General features: G+C 40.1%; 1 protein-coding gene across 1 annotated transcript; it reads right to left on the bottom strand.

Annotated features, from left to right (window-relative positions):
- Window positions 1-9,684: 9,684 nt before the first annotated feature.
- LOC136692849 (uncharacterized) lies at window positions 9,685-14,945 on the bottom strand. Its single transcript, XM_066666556.1, has 2 exons — window positions 13,926-14,945; window positions 9,685-10,531 (listed from the first exon to the last, which is right to left on the bottom strand). The coding sequence occupies exon 1, from the start codon at window positions 14,792-14,794 to the stop codon at window positions 14,003-14,005; it is 792 nt and encodes a 263-aa protein (XP_066522653.1). The 5' UTR covers window positions 14,795-14,945; the 3' UTR covers window positions 9,685-10,531; window positions 13,926-14,002.
- Between the last annotated feature and the right edge of the window lie 2,359 nt (window positions 14,946-17,304).

Genomic DNA, 17,304 nt, shown 5'->3' with positions numbered 1-17,304 from the left:
TGTTAAATTTCCTCCAGCTGGGAGAAATTATCACTTGAAAAGTATTAGAACAACTTTGTTGCATTCTCCTCACAGCTTTAAAGCTTTAAGTGACCCCCTTCTGAGACCTGGACGTTGGCAAAGACTGAACACTCTTTATCCAATGACGTCCACATGTCCAAATTATCCATCTTCAATAAGAGCTTGTGAGAATTGTGAAGAATGTTAAATCTACATTGGGGATGCAGCTGGGCTGGAGATGCCTCTGCAACATCTATTCATTTATTCATTTCATCCAGAAGTGGTAAACTGCTCAGTATTCCCACTGATAGTTAGGAATAGTCATACTTCTAACCAATCAGAATTCTAGGTTTGGCCATGTTGATGATGCTTATCTCAACCTATTCTCTGGGTTGCAGTCCTTAAGGACCCCATAAATAGATTAACACCAACCAACCAAGGGCAAATTTATAGGATATATATATATATATATATATATATATATATATATATATAAAAAGGACTGGCATTTCATTTAAAATCATTCAATACATATTATATATAAATATATGGGTGACTGTCTGTGAGGAGTTTGGTGTGTTCTCCCCATGTCTTCATGGGTTTCCTCCTGGTGCTCCGTCCCAGAGTCCAACAACACACGTTGGTAGGTGGATTGTCCATAGGGGTAAGTGTGTGAGTGAAAGTGTGACTGTGTGTCACCCTGTGAAGGACTGGCACCCTCTCCAGGGTGTGTTCCTGCCTTGCTCCCAATGATTCCAGGTAGACTCCGGAGATGAAGACATCATGACCCTGAACTTATAGACAATGAATAAATAAATTAATGAATAAATTTGGTTTGCCTGATGTCAGTTCTGCCACAGAACAAATCTGAGTTAGGAATATTTTTATGGCACTCCATACAGACAATGTGTCTAGTGCGACATTCAGTTTCTAAAGCCCTTTAGGCATTACAATGGTTTATTAAGGATAAATTTTAATAGAAAATCCACAGTGCTAAAACTCCTGACTGTTTTAAAATGCATACCTGCATATTTGAATACTACATGATAGGCTGCATAATTGAAATAATGAGTTAGAACATTTCCAGTCATTGTTTTGACCTAGTAAGTCAGTGTTTTAGGGGTATGTATAATTATCTCACGTTATAAAATTAATATTTAAAAAAAAAAAAGTAATTGTTTTGACTTACCTCTACCTCTATTTGGTAAGAAGGAGCTTCCATAATTTTAGCTTGTGTGGCATATTAACTGAAATAGGACTTACTCTTCTGTTGTGCATTCTTTCTGCATGCATTAGTGTTAGCTGGCAAAAAGAGATATCGTCTCCTTCATGTGTTATTCAGTAACTAAGTCAGCCATAATTTCCCTGCTCGTGCAGAACCTTCAGTGGAATCTACGAATCAAAATCTCAATTAGGTCACCGAAATCACGGCCTGCTAAAGGCCACAGGAGTTCCTCAGTCAGTGCCTTATTAATGAGAATACATTCCTCTCCTCCACTAGATTTACTCTATTCTCCCAGGAAATAACTTGCGTGGCCAGAAATTTCTGCATGTGAGAGAGGAGCATGGGAGAGAGAGAGAGAGAGAGAGAGAGAGAGAGAGAGAGAGAGAGAGAGAGAGAGAGTGATTTATATACTAGGGAGGACCAATTAGCACAAAACAAAGTGTAGCATCATGGACTACATGACAAAAGGAGGGCAAAGGTGCTCGGCAGCCAGTTTGACTCTTAGTGTAACTGATAGCTCCATCGATCAAGAGCAGATCTTTATGTTTGACTGATTCATACTGTCATGGCAGCTGCCACTAGAGCTCTGAGGCAGGAAGTGGGTCACTGGAAAGACTGGAGAGGGCTGGAAGGCAGTAGGTCTCATTTACGCTTGCCTTTGGCAGCTACTAATTGTGTTTGTGTGTGTGTGAGAAAGAGAGAGTTAAAACTGGGATATGTTGATAACCAAAAAGATTTCATCATATTCACACTGGGGCGGCACGGTGGCGCAGCAGGTAGTGTCACACAGCTCCAGGGACCTGGAGGTTGTGGGTTTGATTCCCGCTCCGGGTGACTGTCTGTGAGGAGTTGGTGTGTTCTCCCCGTGTCCGCGTGGGTTTCCTCCGGGTGCTCCAGTTTCCTCCCACAGTCCAAAAACACACGTTGCAGGTGGATTGGCGACTCGAAAGTGTCCGTAGGTGTGAATGTGTGTGTGTCTGTGTTGCCCTGTGAAGGACTGGCGTCCCCTCCAGGGTGTATTCCCGCCTTGCGCCCGATGATTCCAGGTAGGCTCTGGACCCCCCGCGACCCTAAATTGGATAAGCGGTTACAGAGGATGGATGGATGGATGGATATTCACACTGACCCTCACTGCAGTCCAACATGTACGTAATCTTGGAGCAATTTGTCATATGTCAAACGTCAGCAAAATATTGATATTTTTTATCAGAATAGTCTTATTTTCAAACTTTTTGTATTGACATAATGTGTTAGCTTTGATTTACTGTCCCATATTCCGTACTTAAAAGAGCTAAAAAATGTGCTAGGACACCGCCATCCCTGTGAAAATACATTTGTTTGTATATTCAGTAACTATATATTTGAGATAAGCGCATGTTACAAATGTAAAATAATAGGTAATATATACATTTATTGAAAAAAGGGATTGTCCTTTCCATTTATGTTGCTACTTGGCATTGTTTCTATTGGCAGCTCTGTTGCAGAGAGTGGAACATTGGGTTCCTGTTGAGCCTGGATGAGTGACAGGAGCACAGCCAATCAAAAACAGTTTCTGAGCAAAAATACATGTGTAGTGGCGTAAATTTAGTCATTCCTTGAATAGAACCCCACTGGATGCGTCACTTGTTATCCAAAGAGTTACAAATACGCTGAATCCTAACCTTAACCTTAGCAACCAAAATAAATCATTTACTTCTATGGGTTTTTCACATTACAGTACCAGTTTCTGTAAAAAGTACTAGGTGTAGTATTATTGTGAGGACCATCAAAATGCAATCATAATACCACAAAATATGATATAGATTGGTGTCCTACAGTATGTCCTCATTAGTATTGGGATGGTTGATAACGTGTCTCAAACAGCCCCTCCTAGTATATTTTTCACTAGCTGCCACTGGCCAAAGATATGCTTCTAAAAATGTCCAATTTTTAAAGTTGTTATGAAGAAAAGGTTTGTGCATAGTGCCTGAAGAATTATAGAAAAATAAACATTCTAGCAAGAACTCTTCGCCTTTGTTTTGAAACAGGGTCAGTACAAACAGCAGAGCACATTAGACAGGCTGTAGAAGACAAGAAGAAGGTCACTGTCTATTTTGGTTCAGCAATATTGCATAATGTTATGAGGTCTATTCTACATTCTTTATAATATGTATGTATTATTATACACCAGATAATTGGCTCATGCAGGTGCACTGCTAGAAATCTTGGACCCCATGAAAGATGCCCCCCACCACTATTGCCAGGCCCTTAGACTCATCCTAACCCCCTCCCCTCTTACCCCACCCTGGGACCCCTGGGCTTATATAAGGTGGACCTTTGACTGAGCCAAGGCAGCCAAACTCTTTTTGAGTCAAAGCTGCCATTCGAGGTCAAATGTGGGCCATCAGAGAACTGCAGATGTGCTGCATTTGGGTCAAGCCTGCATTGTTATCTGTGATGTTATTTGACCAGGGGTGACTAACTTCTGTATCTTCTGACATTTTTTTTCTTCAGTGCAGTTGACACAGAATGTCATCTATTCCAGAGCAATTAACACTCAAGTGTTATCCCTGTTTCTCGTGTATGAATGCAGAAGGTCAACAGAGCAATTTATGGGCTTGATCTTCCATTACTCATCTGAATACTGCAGTTTGCCATAGCTCGTCCCTCTAGGCCCTAAGCACTCAATCTGTTACCCACACACACATACATGTGCATTCCTGTGGGGAAATTATATATACACATACACACATATCACACTCACACGCACATACATATCTCCCTCACACACACACACACACACACACACAGACACACACACACACACATACATACAGTGGGGGAAAGTACACTCTGAGGTTTAAACATGGTTTTATAGTCCAGTTATTTAAAATAAAAGTATACATATTATAACATTTATAAAGACTAAAGAATATAGAAAATAAAAGTAGAATAAAGACAGGGTAAAGTACTCTGCAGTGTTTTTATTTTGTCCTATGTTATGGCATAATCAATATAAAGACTACATCTTACATAAAGGTGTTATGTTATCAATGATTATGTATTGACACACTATACACTCTCAGAAAAAGGTACAGTAGAGGCATATTATTGGTCATTAATACAAACTGTGTAAATGTACCTAGGTACAACAGTGGTTATAGATTCCAGTTTTATTCCCTAAAGGTACATTACATTCTCTTCTCCTGAAGGAGAAATTAATAGTTGTAATCTTTCATTATAGAACTGTGTAAAATAAGAGCATATATAAGTCCTGGAGATGAAATCGACACAATTTTAAAATAGAATAAGGTAAAGTTATGTTCCCTAATTAAAAGTATGAATATGTACTCTTGATGGTGCCACCACAGTGACAGCAAAAGGTACGATCAGGACCTTTTTTGTAACAGTATATTCATTCATTCATTCATTATCTGTTACCGCTTATCCAGTTCAGGGTCGCGGTGGGTTCAGAGCCTATCTGGAATCATTGGGCGCAAGGCGGGAATACACCCTGGAGGTGGTGCCAGTCCTTCACAGGGCAACACACACACTCACACCTACGGACACTTTTGAGTCGCCAATCCACCTACCAGTGTGTGTTTTTGAACTGTGGGAGGAAACCGGAGCACCCGGAGGAAACCCACGCGGACAACACACCAACATAACAGACAGTCACCCGGAGCGGGAATCGAACCCACAACCTCCAGGCCCCTGAAGCTGTGTGATTGCGACACTACCTGCTGCACCACCGTGCCGCCCTGCAACAGTGTACTGCTATATTATTCAAATGAAATGAGTCTTTATAGGCGATTCAATTATGGTGATAGGGTTATTAAGAGGTGATATTCTCTTTTAAGTATTACTTACGGTAGTTCTTTACTTTTTATTCTAAACCTAGTCTTATTTTCATTGAGGATTATTTAATTGGCAAAGTGATGCCAATAATATCCTTCAGACCATTTCGCTACAAGTACATGAGCGCCTCACCTTGGCAATCAGCACTAAAAGAAGAACTATGCTCTCTAAGTGCAGCGCTCTTAAGTGTGACCCAGTTGCAGAAACCACACTGCAGCTAGTGATTTAGCCAGAAAAACACACCCATGCTCTTATACATACACATGTATCCTGTCATGATCAGTACTATTCAAAATCAAACTTGACATAAGAGGTTTCTTTGGGCGACTGGGAACAGCACAAAATCTACAGTAGGCTCTATGAAAACAACACTTTTTGGAAGCATTCAGCACTGAACAATAATAAAACTAGGGGACTGTGAGGAAAAAAATCTTTAGAATTATATATTTGTTATTTTTAAGTTCTGAGGAAACCGTAGAAAAATAGCAAATCATCTGTAAAGTACTTAGATGTTGTTTGTCTTATGAAAATTAAATAATTTAGTGATTATGTACTTGACTTCATACCTTTTGACCCTAATTTCATTCATAGGATTTTGTCTGTATTTGTATGGTGAGCTAAAAAAACAAACATATATATGAAATGTGCTGTAACATTTAGTTTACTATAATTTGAAAATTCCAGTTGTGTTTACACTATGTGACTATTAGCCAAAAATAATTACTAAGAAAGATATCCTTCCACACTTGAATACTCATGGGCTGAATCATTATATAAAGTATTAATTACACAAGTAAATAAACACAAAAAAGTTATTACTCAGTATTTTTCTGATATATGTTTAGGGGTGGTATTTCTTATCTAACACAAACCAAGCACAGCATTCTAGTCGTGATTGCTTGCTAAAGATAAAAGCAGGAGTCATCTTGCTACAGCAGCATCTGCTCTACATCTCTCCATCTGACAGCTCCTCCCACTCCAGAACCCTGCCGCAGAATAAAGGTTAGCTCAGACTTTTATTCTAGCAAGTGCTTTAGCAATTAACTGGAGTTCCAGCAGAGGACCCAAACTTACCACAGCTGAGAAAATGCCATCTGTCACTGAGCCACTCTTCCTCAAACACTGCTCTGCTCTGCCTCCATACTGTTCCCTTTAGGGAGTTACAGCATCAGTCCTATCAAATCAGAGGAAAAATAATCATACAAATAAAATGTTGTCTTAAAAGTGGTGTGAAAGTTAACTTTTGCTCTGGAGTGTGAAGGTACTGTGTCTGTTACAATCATCCTGAATATAACTTTGCGTATATTGGTCTGTGGTTAACAGTTGTGTGCAAATGTTTCAGAAAAATGTGATACTATCAAATCAAATCAAATCAAATCAAATTTATTTATATAGTGCTTTTCACAACTGATGTTGTCACAAAGCAGCTTCACAGAATTCCAGTAAGACAAAGATTTGACATGAAATGTAAAAACAAATGTAAAACCCTCAAGTGAGCAAGCCAGGGGCGACAGTGGCAAGGAAAAACTCCCCCAGTCTATGTCCCCCCTACTATGTCTTCCATAACTTAAAAAAATGCTAATTCATCATTCTAACCCTTACTCTAACCCTGTGTGAAAGTTTTAAATATATTTCAGTGTGAGTAACACCTCTGGCAGAAATCACAGATCACAAACAACTGATAAAAGTATTTCAGCTCCAGTAGTTGGATTTCTTGCACCTATCTTTGCAAATGACTCAAATTAGATGCACAGATTTTTAAGATGTATGCACATATTTCAATGACCTTTAGGTCAGGGGACTATGATAGGCTGACCATATATTGTTTTTCAAAAAAGAGGACACTTGAGGCAGGATTTTGGGGATGGCTGCATCCAGAACCATGCAATTATATTGTACAAACTATCAAATGCCTTCGTGGCCAGAACCCATTCCATTCAACATTTGGTCCTAAAAAATAATATTTTTTTATAAATAAATTATTACAAATAAATTATTTAAAAAAAAAGTCCACTTTTTGCCCAGCCGGCATAGAAGATTAATATTAATATTAATTAATTAATTAATATTATTCTGGGGCTGTGTTTGGCGTTTTGTTTGCGCATTGGCCAGAGCCTCGGCTTGGTACTTGTTAGTTCACAAGCTCGGCAGGACGGCTTGGAATTCTGCGACATTTACACACATATTATATCTCACAGAGAGAGAAGGACTGCTGAATTTGTCTTATTCCATGTGAGTATGTGGAGACAGTTTGTGGAGTTAGTGTGTTTATAAAACTCAATATAGCTGTTCACAGCCACATCAAACTTCATGTGTTTTACCCTAACCATTTACATTCAGTAAATAAGTAATTGCAATTCTTAAAATCAACAAAATGTTCTTGGTCTTCTTTGCTCTTTGGTGGCAGATGATCTAGTATTTATTTTTAAATAAAATGAACAAGAAAAACACAGATGACGTTGTTATATACTATGAACAAAATTTCTGCTCCTTTTTTAATTTCTGCATTCATTAGTCCTGCCCTCCATATTTTTGGTACAACACAATCCCATAAAGAAAACCACATGTAAACAAAGACACTGATATAAAGCACCAAAGCTTCTACAGACCTTCCAACGACAAGGGTATGTATTTTGGGCTTTCCTGTTTTTGAAATGCCAGAAACACCTCTGTGACAATGGCTATATGGCTAATGGCTGTCTGGCAAAAATAGGCTTGACTAGTTTATCTTTGCTTTTGTTAACCTGTTCAAACCAAATTACAAAACTGAAGCACTACATTGAAATGACACTGAAGCGACTTGTTAACACCAGACAAATGTGTGGTAACCAAAGATTATGAGGCCCTATCCAACAGTGACTTCTCAGGTAATCCATGATGTGTTTTGATGTTCTGTGACATATTTCAAATGTTAGATTAAGTTTCCTTATGCGGACTTGGTGGCTGAGGTGAGGGAACGCGGGTGGGAGGCACATGTTAGACTGGTGGAGATAGGTGTTAGGGGATTTGTAGCCAAGTCTGTCACATACCTGCTTGTGCAGTTCGGCATCAGAGGCTGGAAGCTAAGGGCAGCTGTGAAAGAGTAATTAGAAACAGCTGAAAGGTCTAGACAGTGGTTGTGGATAAGGAGAACACAGACTAATTTGGGAAATGCATTGTAGAGGTGCTGTTGTGGTGGGTAGTGGCATAGCATGTAAAGATCACATAGAACTGGTAGCACTGAACATGAATTAACGGTGCCAGTGGGGCTTGGTTTAACCTTAGTCACCAGGATGGCCAGCGTCAATGTATGGTTGTTGATGTTTAAGGGTGAGGTAAGACTGTAAAGTTAGCTTGAAAGGGGGTAGGTTTGGGACACCAGACTTCACTGTTGAACATTCTGGAGGTGTTGTGGGCTTAATTCAGTGAAACACTGACGAGGGGAAGTACCTACCTGACGGCCCCCTATGAAGGGCTAGTTATGCAGTGAGTGGTTTGGGTACTTGTGATGGGCTCAATGAGTAACCGTAGATATTAAGGGTAGTTGGTTGCTGACCGGATAACAAACAACCACAGCAACCTTAGGGTGTAGCTGTAGGATTGGAACAATAGAAATTGTGTGGCTGCTGGTAGGAAGAGTGTGGGGTGGGCCCTATGTGAAGCTCCAATGGATTGGCATAGGATATTTAGCATCTTATGTTGTGCATGTTGTGTATGATAATAATTACCTTCTTATGACTCTTTTCCACAAAGGTTATGTTTGTGCAAGCTATGCTGCATAGTGGAATAGTGCACCACCAGATTTTATTCTGCTAAACTTGCAGCACATTCTCAGCAGTCATATGGGGGCTTGGAATTGCCATTCTTACAAGCAAACCAACAGTTCTCTCTGAGAGAGAGAATCTTGGTTTTCAGATGTCACCTTGACCCCAAGAATTCAGTTGAACTGCCATTTCTGACCAGTGTTCTGCAATGTAGAAACTGCTAATTGAATATACATGGTTATGTTTTTATAGCCTTCCCTGCCTTATGGGCAACAATTACTTTCATTGCTTAGTGGAGCCCATGGTTGCTGAGTGTTAGTACAGGGTTTAAAGATTTAGAGAATGCATAAAGCTTGGAAACTGGACTGAGCTGACAGTTCCTAATTATATTTGGTGACATGCCTCCAGCCCAATTAGCTTATCAAGGTCTGAAACTTTGCCAAATAAATCTGAGAAATAATAAGGCATATGATTAAAAATTATTTTATATTGTGGGATAAAATAAAATACAATATGGGCGTAAAATAAATCACATAAAACATAAAAATACATTTTTCCCTTAAAATATAGATACATTACACTTTACACATACATTTTATTTTTAGGACTGCCTCAATTGGAGCAGGAGCAGCATGTTCTGACTACATTAGCTGAAAGCATGTTGATTAGCCTTTCTAGACCTTCACTGCTTCCTCCTGACAGAAACGTCAGTGCAGAAATTATGAGGTTAATGTTGATAATGACCTATACATCCTTACATCAGAACATCTGGCATCCACAAAGACACCTCTGTTTATGTTTATATATATATATATATATATATATATATATATATATATATATATATATATATATATATATATATATATATATGCACACACACACACAGAGAGAGACTGGGAGTGGAACACATTCCCTTCAGGCCTGATATAGTGTTTTGCATCAATTAAAAATGTTTAAGGACTCTTTTTTGAATATAATTGCTGTCAAAATATAAGTTTACAAGAGAAATATTCTTACCATTTAATCTCAATTAATGCAAAGTGATTTGATTCCAATTCCAATGTTAAGTATTTACAATGATAGAGACACTTTTATCCATTGTTCATCAAAACATAGCCACTGTCACCTGTTGGAAAAAGCCTTTATAAACACTTATTATATATTCATGTCAGTTGTCAGTTAAGTCTTATGCAAGTAGCGTATAGCCTTATGAATGAACTATAGTCAATCAATCAATCAATCAAATTTTATTTATATAGCGCTTTTCACAACAAAAAGTCGTCACAAAGCAGCTTTACAGAGATCCGGGTCCAAGCCTCCTATGAGCAAGCCAGGGGCAACAGTGGCAAGGAAAAACTCCCTCAGCACACGAGGAAGAAACCTTGGAAGGAACCAAGACTCATACGGGGAACCCATCCTCCTCGGGTCGACACCGGAGACACAACAGAGAACAGAAGTAAAAGTGAAATGACCGATGAAGGGGTTATAGTAATATAAATGTAGTATATTAGTGATGATGGAGAAGCAGAAATGAAAATGGTGAGGATGATGATATTAGTGATGTATGAGTCTGATGAAGGAGGAGGTGATCAGGGATTCAGTGTGAGTTAAAATTAGGTGCAGAGTTAATCTGAAATAAAACAGCATGGCCAAGCATGATAGTGTAGATGAGACAAGGACAGGATCTTGTACAGGACACACAAGGGCTGGATCAGGGCAACACCTGGAGAGCAGCAGGACATCTCAAAGCATGAGAGAGAGACAGGAGAAAGAAAGCCAGACAAAGGGAACAAATAAAAACACAGAGGTTAGTAGGGTCATGGTAAAGAACGGGGAAATTTGTCCTGCGAAAAAAGCTTCCACTGGTCAGGCAAGAGAACCCAGCGACAGACAGCGTGTTGGCGGTTACTACACAGCTAACTAAGAATGCTGTAGCTATGGTGATATGACAGGGTTAACACAGAACAGTGATAATATGAAAACCAGCCCGAACACCAATAGAGAAGGAGTAACCTGAAGGTGAGTGATTAACCAAAAGCTTGTTTAAAAAGGTAGGTTTTTAATCTAGATTTAAAGATTGAGAGTGTGTCTGAGCCCCGAACAGTAACCGGAAGGCTATTCCAGAGTTGAGGAGCTTTGTGAGAAAAGGCTCTTCCTCCTGCTGTGTTTTTCTTAATGCGAGGAACAAAGAGTAGATGGGCATCCTGTGAACGAAGTGTACGTGACGGGCGATAAGGTATGAGAAGTTCAGTAAGATACTGCGGGCCTAAACCATTTAGAGATTTATAAGCTAAGAGGAGTATTTTATAGTCAATGCAAAATTTTACAGGTAGCCAGTGTAGGGACGAGAGAACTGGGGTGATATGTTCGAATTTTCTAGCTCTAGTGAGCACCCTGGCTGCTGCATTTTGAACTAACTGAAGCTTGTGTAACGCTTTGCACGAGCTCCCTGCCAGGAGCGCATTGCAGTAGTCTAGACGTGAAGTTATAAAAGCATGCACTAGTTTCTCTGCATCTTTTAATGATAAAATATGCCGAATTTTGGCAATATTGCGTAGGTGGAAGAAGGCGGTTTTGACTGTATTGGATATGTGGGTATCAAATGTGAGAGTCGAATCAAAGGCTACCCCTAAGTTTTTAATGATGGCATTGTGTTTTACTGTTGAATTATCAATAGCAGCATTTCTGAGTGAATGTATCTGAGTATCTTTACCTAGTAACAAGACCTCAGTTTTATCAGAATTTAACATGAGAAAGTTTTGCATCATCCAGTCTTTAATTTCAGTTAGACATTCTGTTATTTTACGTAGACAAGCAACATCATTGGGTTTGGCTGATATATACAGTTGTGTGTCATCAGCATAACAGTGGAATTGAATCCCATGCTTACGGATTAGTCGACCCAGTGGCAGCATGTAGAGTGTGAACAATACAGGGCCGAGCACTGATCCTTGTGGAACACCATATTTAACTAAAGTATGATTAGAGGATTTATTATTCAGATAAACAAATTGGTAACGATCGGATAAATAAGATCTGAACCAAGAGAGGGCAGATCCTTTTATTCCTACCAGATTTTCCAGCCTATCAAGAAGCATCACATGATCTATGGTATCAAATGCTGCACTAAGGTCAAGCAGCACCAGAATAGATATATAGCCCTTATCATGTGAAAGGAGTAAGTCATTAGTTACTCTTGTTAGAGCCGTTTCTGTGCTGTGATTTGGTCTAAATCCAGACTGAAAAATGTCATGAATGTCATTGTTTTGTAGATAAGAGCACAACTGCTGTGACACGACTTTTTCTAGAATCTTAGCAATAAAAGGGAGGTTTGAAATTGGCCTGTAGTTTGCGAGTACGAGAGGGTCAACATTGGGTTTTTTAATAATTGGTTTGATTACCGCTAGTTTCAGAGGTTTTGGTACATATCCAATGTTGAGGGATGAGTTTATTATTGTGAGCAATGGTCTAATGACTTTAGGTAAAATTTGTTTAAATAATTGTGTTGGTACAGGATCCAGTAAGCATGTAGTTGATTTAGATGAGCTAATTAAACTAAGCAAGTCATTTTCATCGACAGAATTCAAGTAGTCTAAGTGCACCTCAGAGCTGGCGGGTGGTTCATCTACGAGAGCCGATGTGACTTTGGACTGATTTTGGATTTTGAGGCGAATGCAATCAATTTTATCATTAAAAAACATCATAAAGTCATTGCTACAGAAATCAGAGGGAACAATGGGGTTGATTTCCTTTTTGTTTCCAATTAGATTTGATACAGTGCTAAAAAGGAATCTAGGGTTGTCTTTGTTGTTTTCTATAAGGGAAGAGATGTACTGTGATTTGGCTTTAGATAAGGCATGTTTGTAGTCGGTGAGGCTGTGCTGCCATGCAATTCGGAAACATTCTAGTTTTGTGTGTCTCCATTTACGTTCATGGTTACGGGCAGCCAGTTTTAATGCACGCGTGCTGTCACTGTACCATGGAGCAAGCCTTTTCTCTCTAAATTGTTTGGTCTTGACTGGTGCAACACTATCTAGGTTTGTACACAATAAGTGTTGTAGGTTGTTTGTAATGAGCTCAAGGTCATTTGGGTGAGTTGGAGAAGAAATGGTGGTAAGGTCTGGAAGGTTGTTGATAAAATCACTAACTGTTGAGGATGTTATAGTGCGCTTTCTAATATAGCGTGGTTGTGGACAAATTTCAAAGTTTAACGCTATTTCATATGTGATTAGATGGTGATCAGAGATGGTCTCATGTAGCGAGAGATTGGATAGATTCTTTATCTCAATGCCCCGTGTTAACACTAGGTCCAATGTGTGTTTGCATTGATGAGTGGGCCCAGTAACATTCTGAGTGAACCCTAGCGCATCCAAAATTGATTCAAATGCAATTTTAAGTGGATCATGGTCCTTCTCAAAGTGAATATTGAAATCACCAACAATTAAGGCCCTTTCTGATACGATAACTACACTTGAGAGAAAATCAGCAAATTCACAAAGAAATTCTGTATAAGGGCCAGGAGGACGATAGATTGTGATGAGCATAAATGAGTGCTGCCTTTTTGATGCAGTGACTTTAAGAGTAAGTACTTCAAAGGATTTAGTATCATAACTAGATTTTTGTGTTGTGTCAATGGTAGGGTCATAGATTGTGGCTACACCACCACCACGACCAGATGTTCGTGGGCAACTGTAATAGCTGAAGCCAGGGGGAGTGGACTCATTTAGGGCAATGTATTCATTGGGTTTAGCCCATGTTTCGCAGAGACATAATGCATAGAGTTTGTTATCAGTAATAATATCACAGACAGTGAGTGCTTTGGATGTTAGAGATCGTATATTTAAAAGCCCTAATTTAATGCTGGAAGTGCTGAAATATTGCGTTCGCTGCAGTGCCTTGGTGTTAATTCTAATTAGGTTGTTAAAACTGATTTTTGGGCGTTTGTGATAACAAGCTTTGCGGGGAACAGACACAGTCTCAATGCTGAAAAATTTATTAGCATTAATTAGAGTGGGTGATATGGACATGCTACTCATCATACTAGCAGTAGAGAGATGGTCAGGAGGAACATTAGGAATTTTAATATTACTTACCTGCTCGCTATCCATTCCACCTACCTGACTGATGTGACTGGGAATGACCAGTCAGTTCCGGCGCAGAACCACCTCAATGTTCTCAGAGAGAACTGCGGATCCTAGACGGCTTGGATGAAGCCCATCCCAACGATACAGGGCCGGACGCTCACGAAAGCACTCCCAGTTGTCGACGTAGTCCACGCCGACAGTGCCGCACCAATCCAGGAGCGGAGCCCGAAGAGCCTGCTAAACGCCTCGCATCCTCGACGGTAGGTGGGCAGGGGGCCAGAGACGATGATCCTAGCATCCGTCTTCTTCCGAGCGGTATCCAGAAGCGAACGGTAGTGCTCCTTCAGGACCTCGCTGCGGCGGGCGGAGATGTCGTTCGTTCCCACGTGGAGAACGACGGTGCCGAAGTCCTCGCGCTGCCGAAGCGCCGACGGAAGCCGCCTGGCGACGTCCAGGACATGTGCGCCTGGGAGACAAGACACGGTTGCATTACTCTTTATCCCCGGCACTTTTAAATGTCTAACTATTGAGTCACCAATAATAAGAACACCGTCCTGTTTAGTCTTCGGCGCTGGAGCAGGTGAAGGCCAGGAGCTGAGCGCCTCAAACCGGTTGGCAGAAGTGAAGACTGGCTGCGGTGGAGGGGGGGACGGCCTCGGCTTCCCACGCCCACGCTGGCGCTCCCATCCCGGTGCAGGCGTGTAGATGGGTACCCCCGCAAACCGCCGCGGCAGAGGAGCCGGAGAGGCGACGGCCACGTAGGAGGCGTCGCGGGCTGCCTCGAGTCTCGTCTTCTCCCGCTGGAGCTCCGTCTGCTTCTCCAAGAGACGCTGAATCCGGCGACCGAGCTGCTCGAGCTCCGCGCCGAGCTCAGAAAGGGCTCGTTCATCGGCAGGTGCCATGAAGAGAGAAAAATAAACAATGAGAAATAATATGTACGAAAAAAAATGAAGTTAAGAAGCACGGTGGGTTAGGAATGATGAAGACAGCACACTAGGATAAGCAATGCCAAAGAATATGCAATAGAGATTGTAAATAAACGTCTAGAGGACTAAAACAGCGACAAACGGCAAACAATTTCAAATCAAGCACGCGAGTAGTCAGCCGGAAGTGACGTACCTGTGACGTTCCTCGAAGTAAACCGACGTTCCTCGAAGTAAACCCTTGTGCTTGTGTAGTAAAACTATAGTGTTACTACACAAGCTAAAATACACCTGCTTTTTTCAGATACTGAAATCTAAGCTTTGGGATTTGTGTATGTAAGAAATGTCATCTCAGATTCATATGAATTCAGTGAGTTTATGAAATGTCTTGCTGTGCTTCTGCAGTGAATAATTAAACAAAAGGGCTTATTTGCATCTGATTTCACATCAAATTATTTTCTTATTTTGTGAGGGGAATGAGTCAGTAGACACAAATCTGGATGGTATCTGCTATCATCCTTTCCCTTTGTTTCTGTGACACTAAAATGGGTATAAAAGATTACACCGTGAGGCTGGTTTTTATCACAAAAAAAAAATCTAACTTTCTCTATGAGGTTATTATTATTGATAGTGGAGATACTGATGAACTGACTAAGGGTATGTCAGGAGTGACATGTAGTAAATTAAGGATCGTTTGAAATTTTCTCATCAGTAGAAACTGTATTACCTAAGAGAATTATAAATAAATCTATGTCTCCCATACAGTGAAGTTAAAAAGCTATTTAATGTATAGCTGCCCTGTATAATGAGTTTTAATTGGAAACATGCTGTGGAGGAAATTGAATACTATCAGAAACAATATACTGTTATATCAATCAGTGAGGCGCATTGCTTCCACTTTCATTATTAGCTAAAAAAACCCATGTCAGGGCTCTAAGCCATGCATTGCCTTGCTTGAGAATGAACAAGGTAAAAAAATGAATTGATGTCTTGTCAACTCTTCTGAAATGACTGCAGGAACAATGAGAGACCGTTACAGTTATTTGAGGCTGAAGACAAATGCCACAGGGAGCTGAGGAATTCTAATAAAAGCACAGAAACAGTACATAGTTACTCTGTTTTCACACTTAGGCCTAACTTTGATGGATTTTGGATGTGGTTACTAGGCACATACCTTACTATTCAAAGTCACTGAAGCCTGGAATTGTGATCAGGTCATTATTCCATCCCAAGCATATGCAAGAATACAGACAGTGTCCAGCTAAAAATGCTGGCAATAGTGACATACACTGTCCAGACTTAACATTATGACCCTCTCCTTGCTTCTACACTGTCCATTCTCTCTGTTCCACTAATCACTATGTAATTCTTCATGCTCTGTAGCATGCATCAGGTAGTCCTCCACCTTCACCATCCAAATCACACCTGCTCTGTGGTGGTCCTGTGTGGGTCTCTGACCATGATTTGCACAGAATGTGTTAGTGGTTCAAAATGTTTTCTAGTGTCTCTGTTTTACTGTTACAGTTAATAAATGAGATAAACACAGTATTTGTAATTTACCAGTGTAATTCCTAGCCAGATTAACTTTTAATTTTTTGCCCAAATTTAAAGACTTACAGGAATATCCTGCAGCTCTTATCTGGCTAAACATGAAAACTCTTGCTTTATGAAATACCACCACAGCATAGGACTTCATGGACTGATTCATATGCGTGTAGCCTCTTGGAAAACACTAAAGAATTCTGTTTGTTCTTCTAATATTTTGGGGACAAAAGGGATTCCTTAAATAATTCCAATCCTAAAGAAGAGTACACTCTTAAAACAAAGGATAGTATAAAACTTAAATCTTAAACATCCTTTTAATAAAAAACATTTTCCTTATACATAGTAATTATGAAAGTAAAAATGTAATATTTTTTCATATAAATGTGTGTGTTCCAAAAGTGAGTTTTGCCCTGTGATTAACTGGTTCCCTATTTCTAGCATGTGTCTAGCAGGGGTGGGGGACCAGTGGTTCATACCATTTCAGTGGGTCATCCATGCACTGTAGTGGACACTATGGGTCCGTCACACCACAGCTGGTACACAGTATAGTGTTGAGTATGTTAGAACTCCTCCTGAACTTCAGAGTCTAGATATATCACAGCTGAATGTCATTCTGAAATCTGACAAGATCCATCAGAGTTGGGTCAGGGCAATATAACATTCAGGACTGGGGAGATATGATGGAATTGTGCCTGAAGAACTGCTGACAAGGTGGCTGAGATTAGGAGTTGGCTTATGGGTATGAACGAAGATAAGGTTAGCCGTGGCCCATGCAACAATCTGACCTGAGACTTTTTAAAGCCAAATATTGTTTTGTTGTTATTTTTGATATTGTGAATATCTGTGCAAAAGGCCCAGCTGCCTGAAGACTTTTAAGTAGAAGTTGCAGACTTGTGCATTCAATGTCTGGGCAGGAGAATGGACACATTTAGCTGTGGTCTGGT

This window comes from Hoplias malabaricus, chromosome 3, assembly GCF_029633855.1.
Source record: "Hoplias malabaricus isolate fHopMal1 chromosome 3, fHopMal1.hap1, whole genome shotgun sequence".
In the NCBI taxonomy this organism is placed as follows: Eukaryota; Metazoa; Chordata; class Actinopteri; order Characiformes; family Erythrinidae; genus Hoplias; species Hoplias malabaricus.
The sequence above is the reverse complement of the archived record's forward strand: the minus strand, read 5'-3'. Positions and strand labels throughout refer to the sequence as shown.

Bases quoted from the DNA above. Each gene is read 5' to 3' on its own strand.
- LOC136692849 (XM_066666556.1), bottom strand. From the start codon at position 14,794: ATGGCACCTGCCGATGAACGAGCCCTTTCTGAGCTCGGCGCGGAGCTC.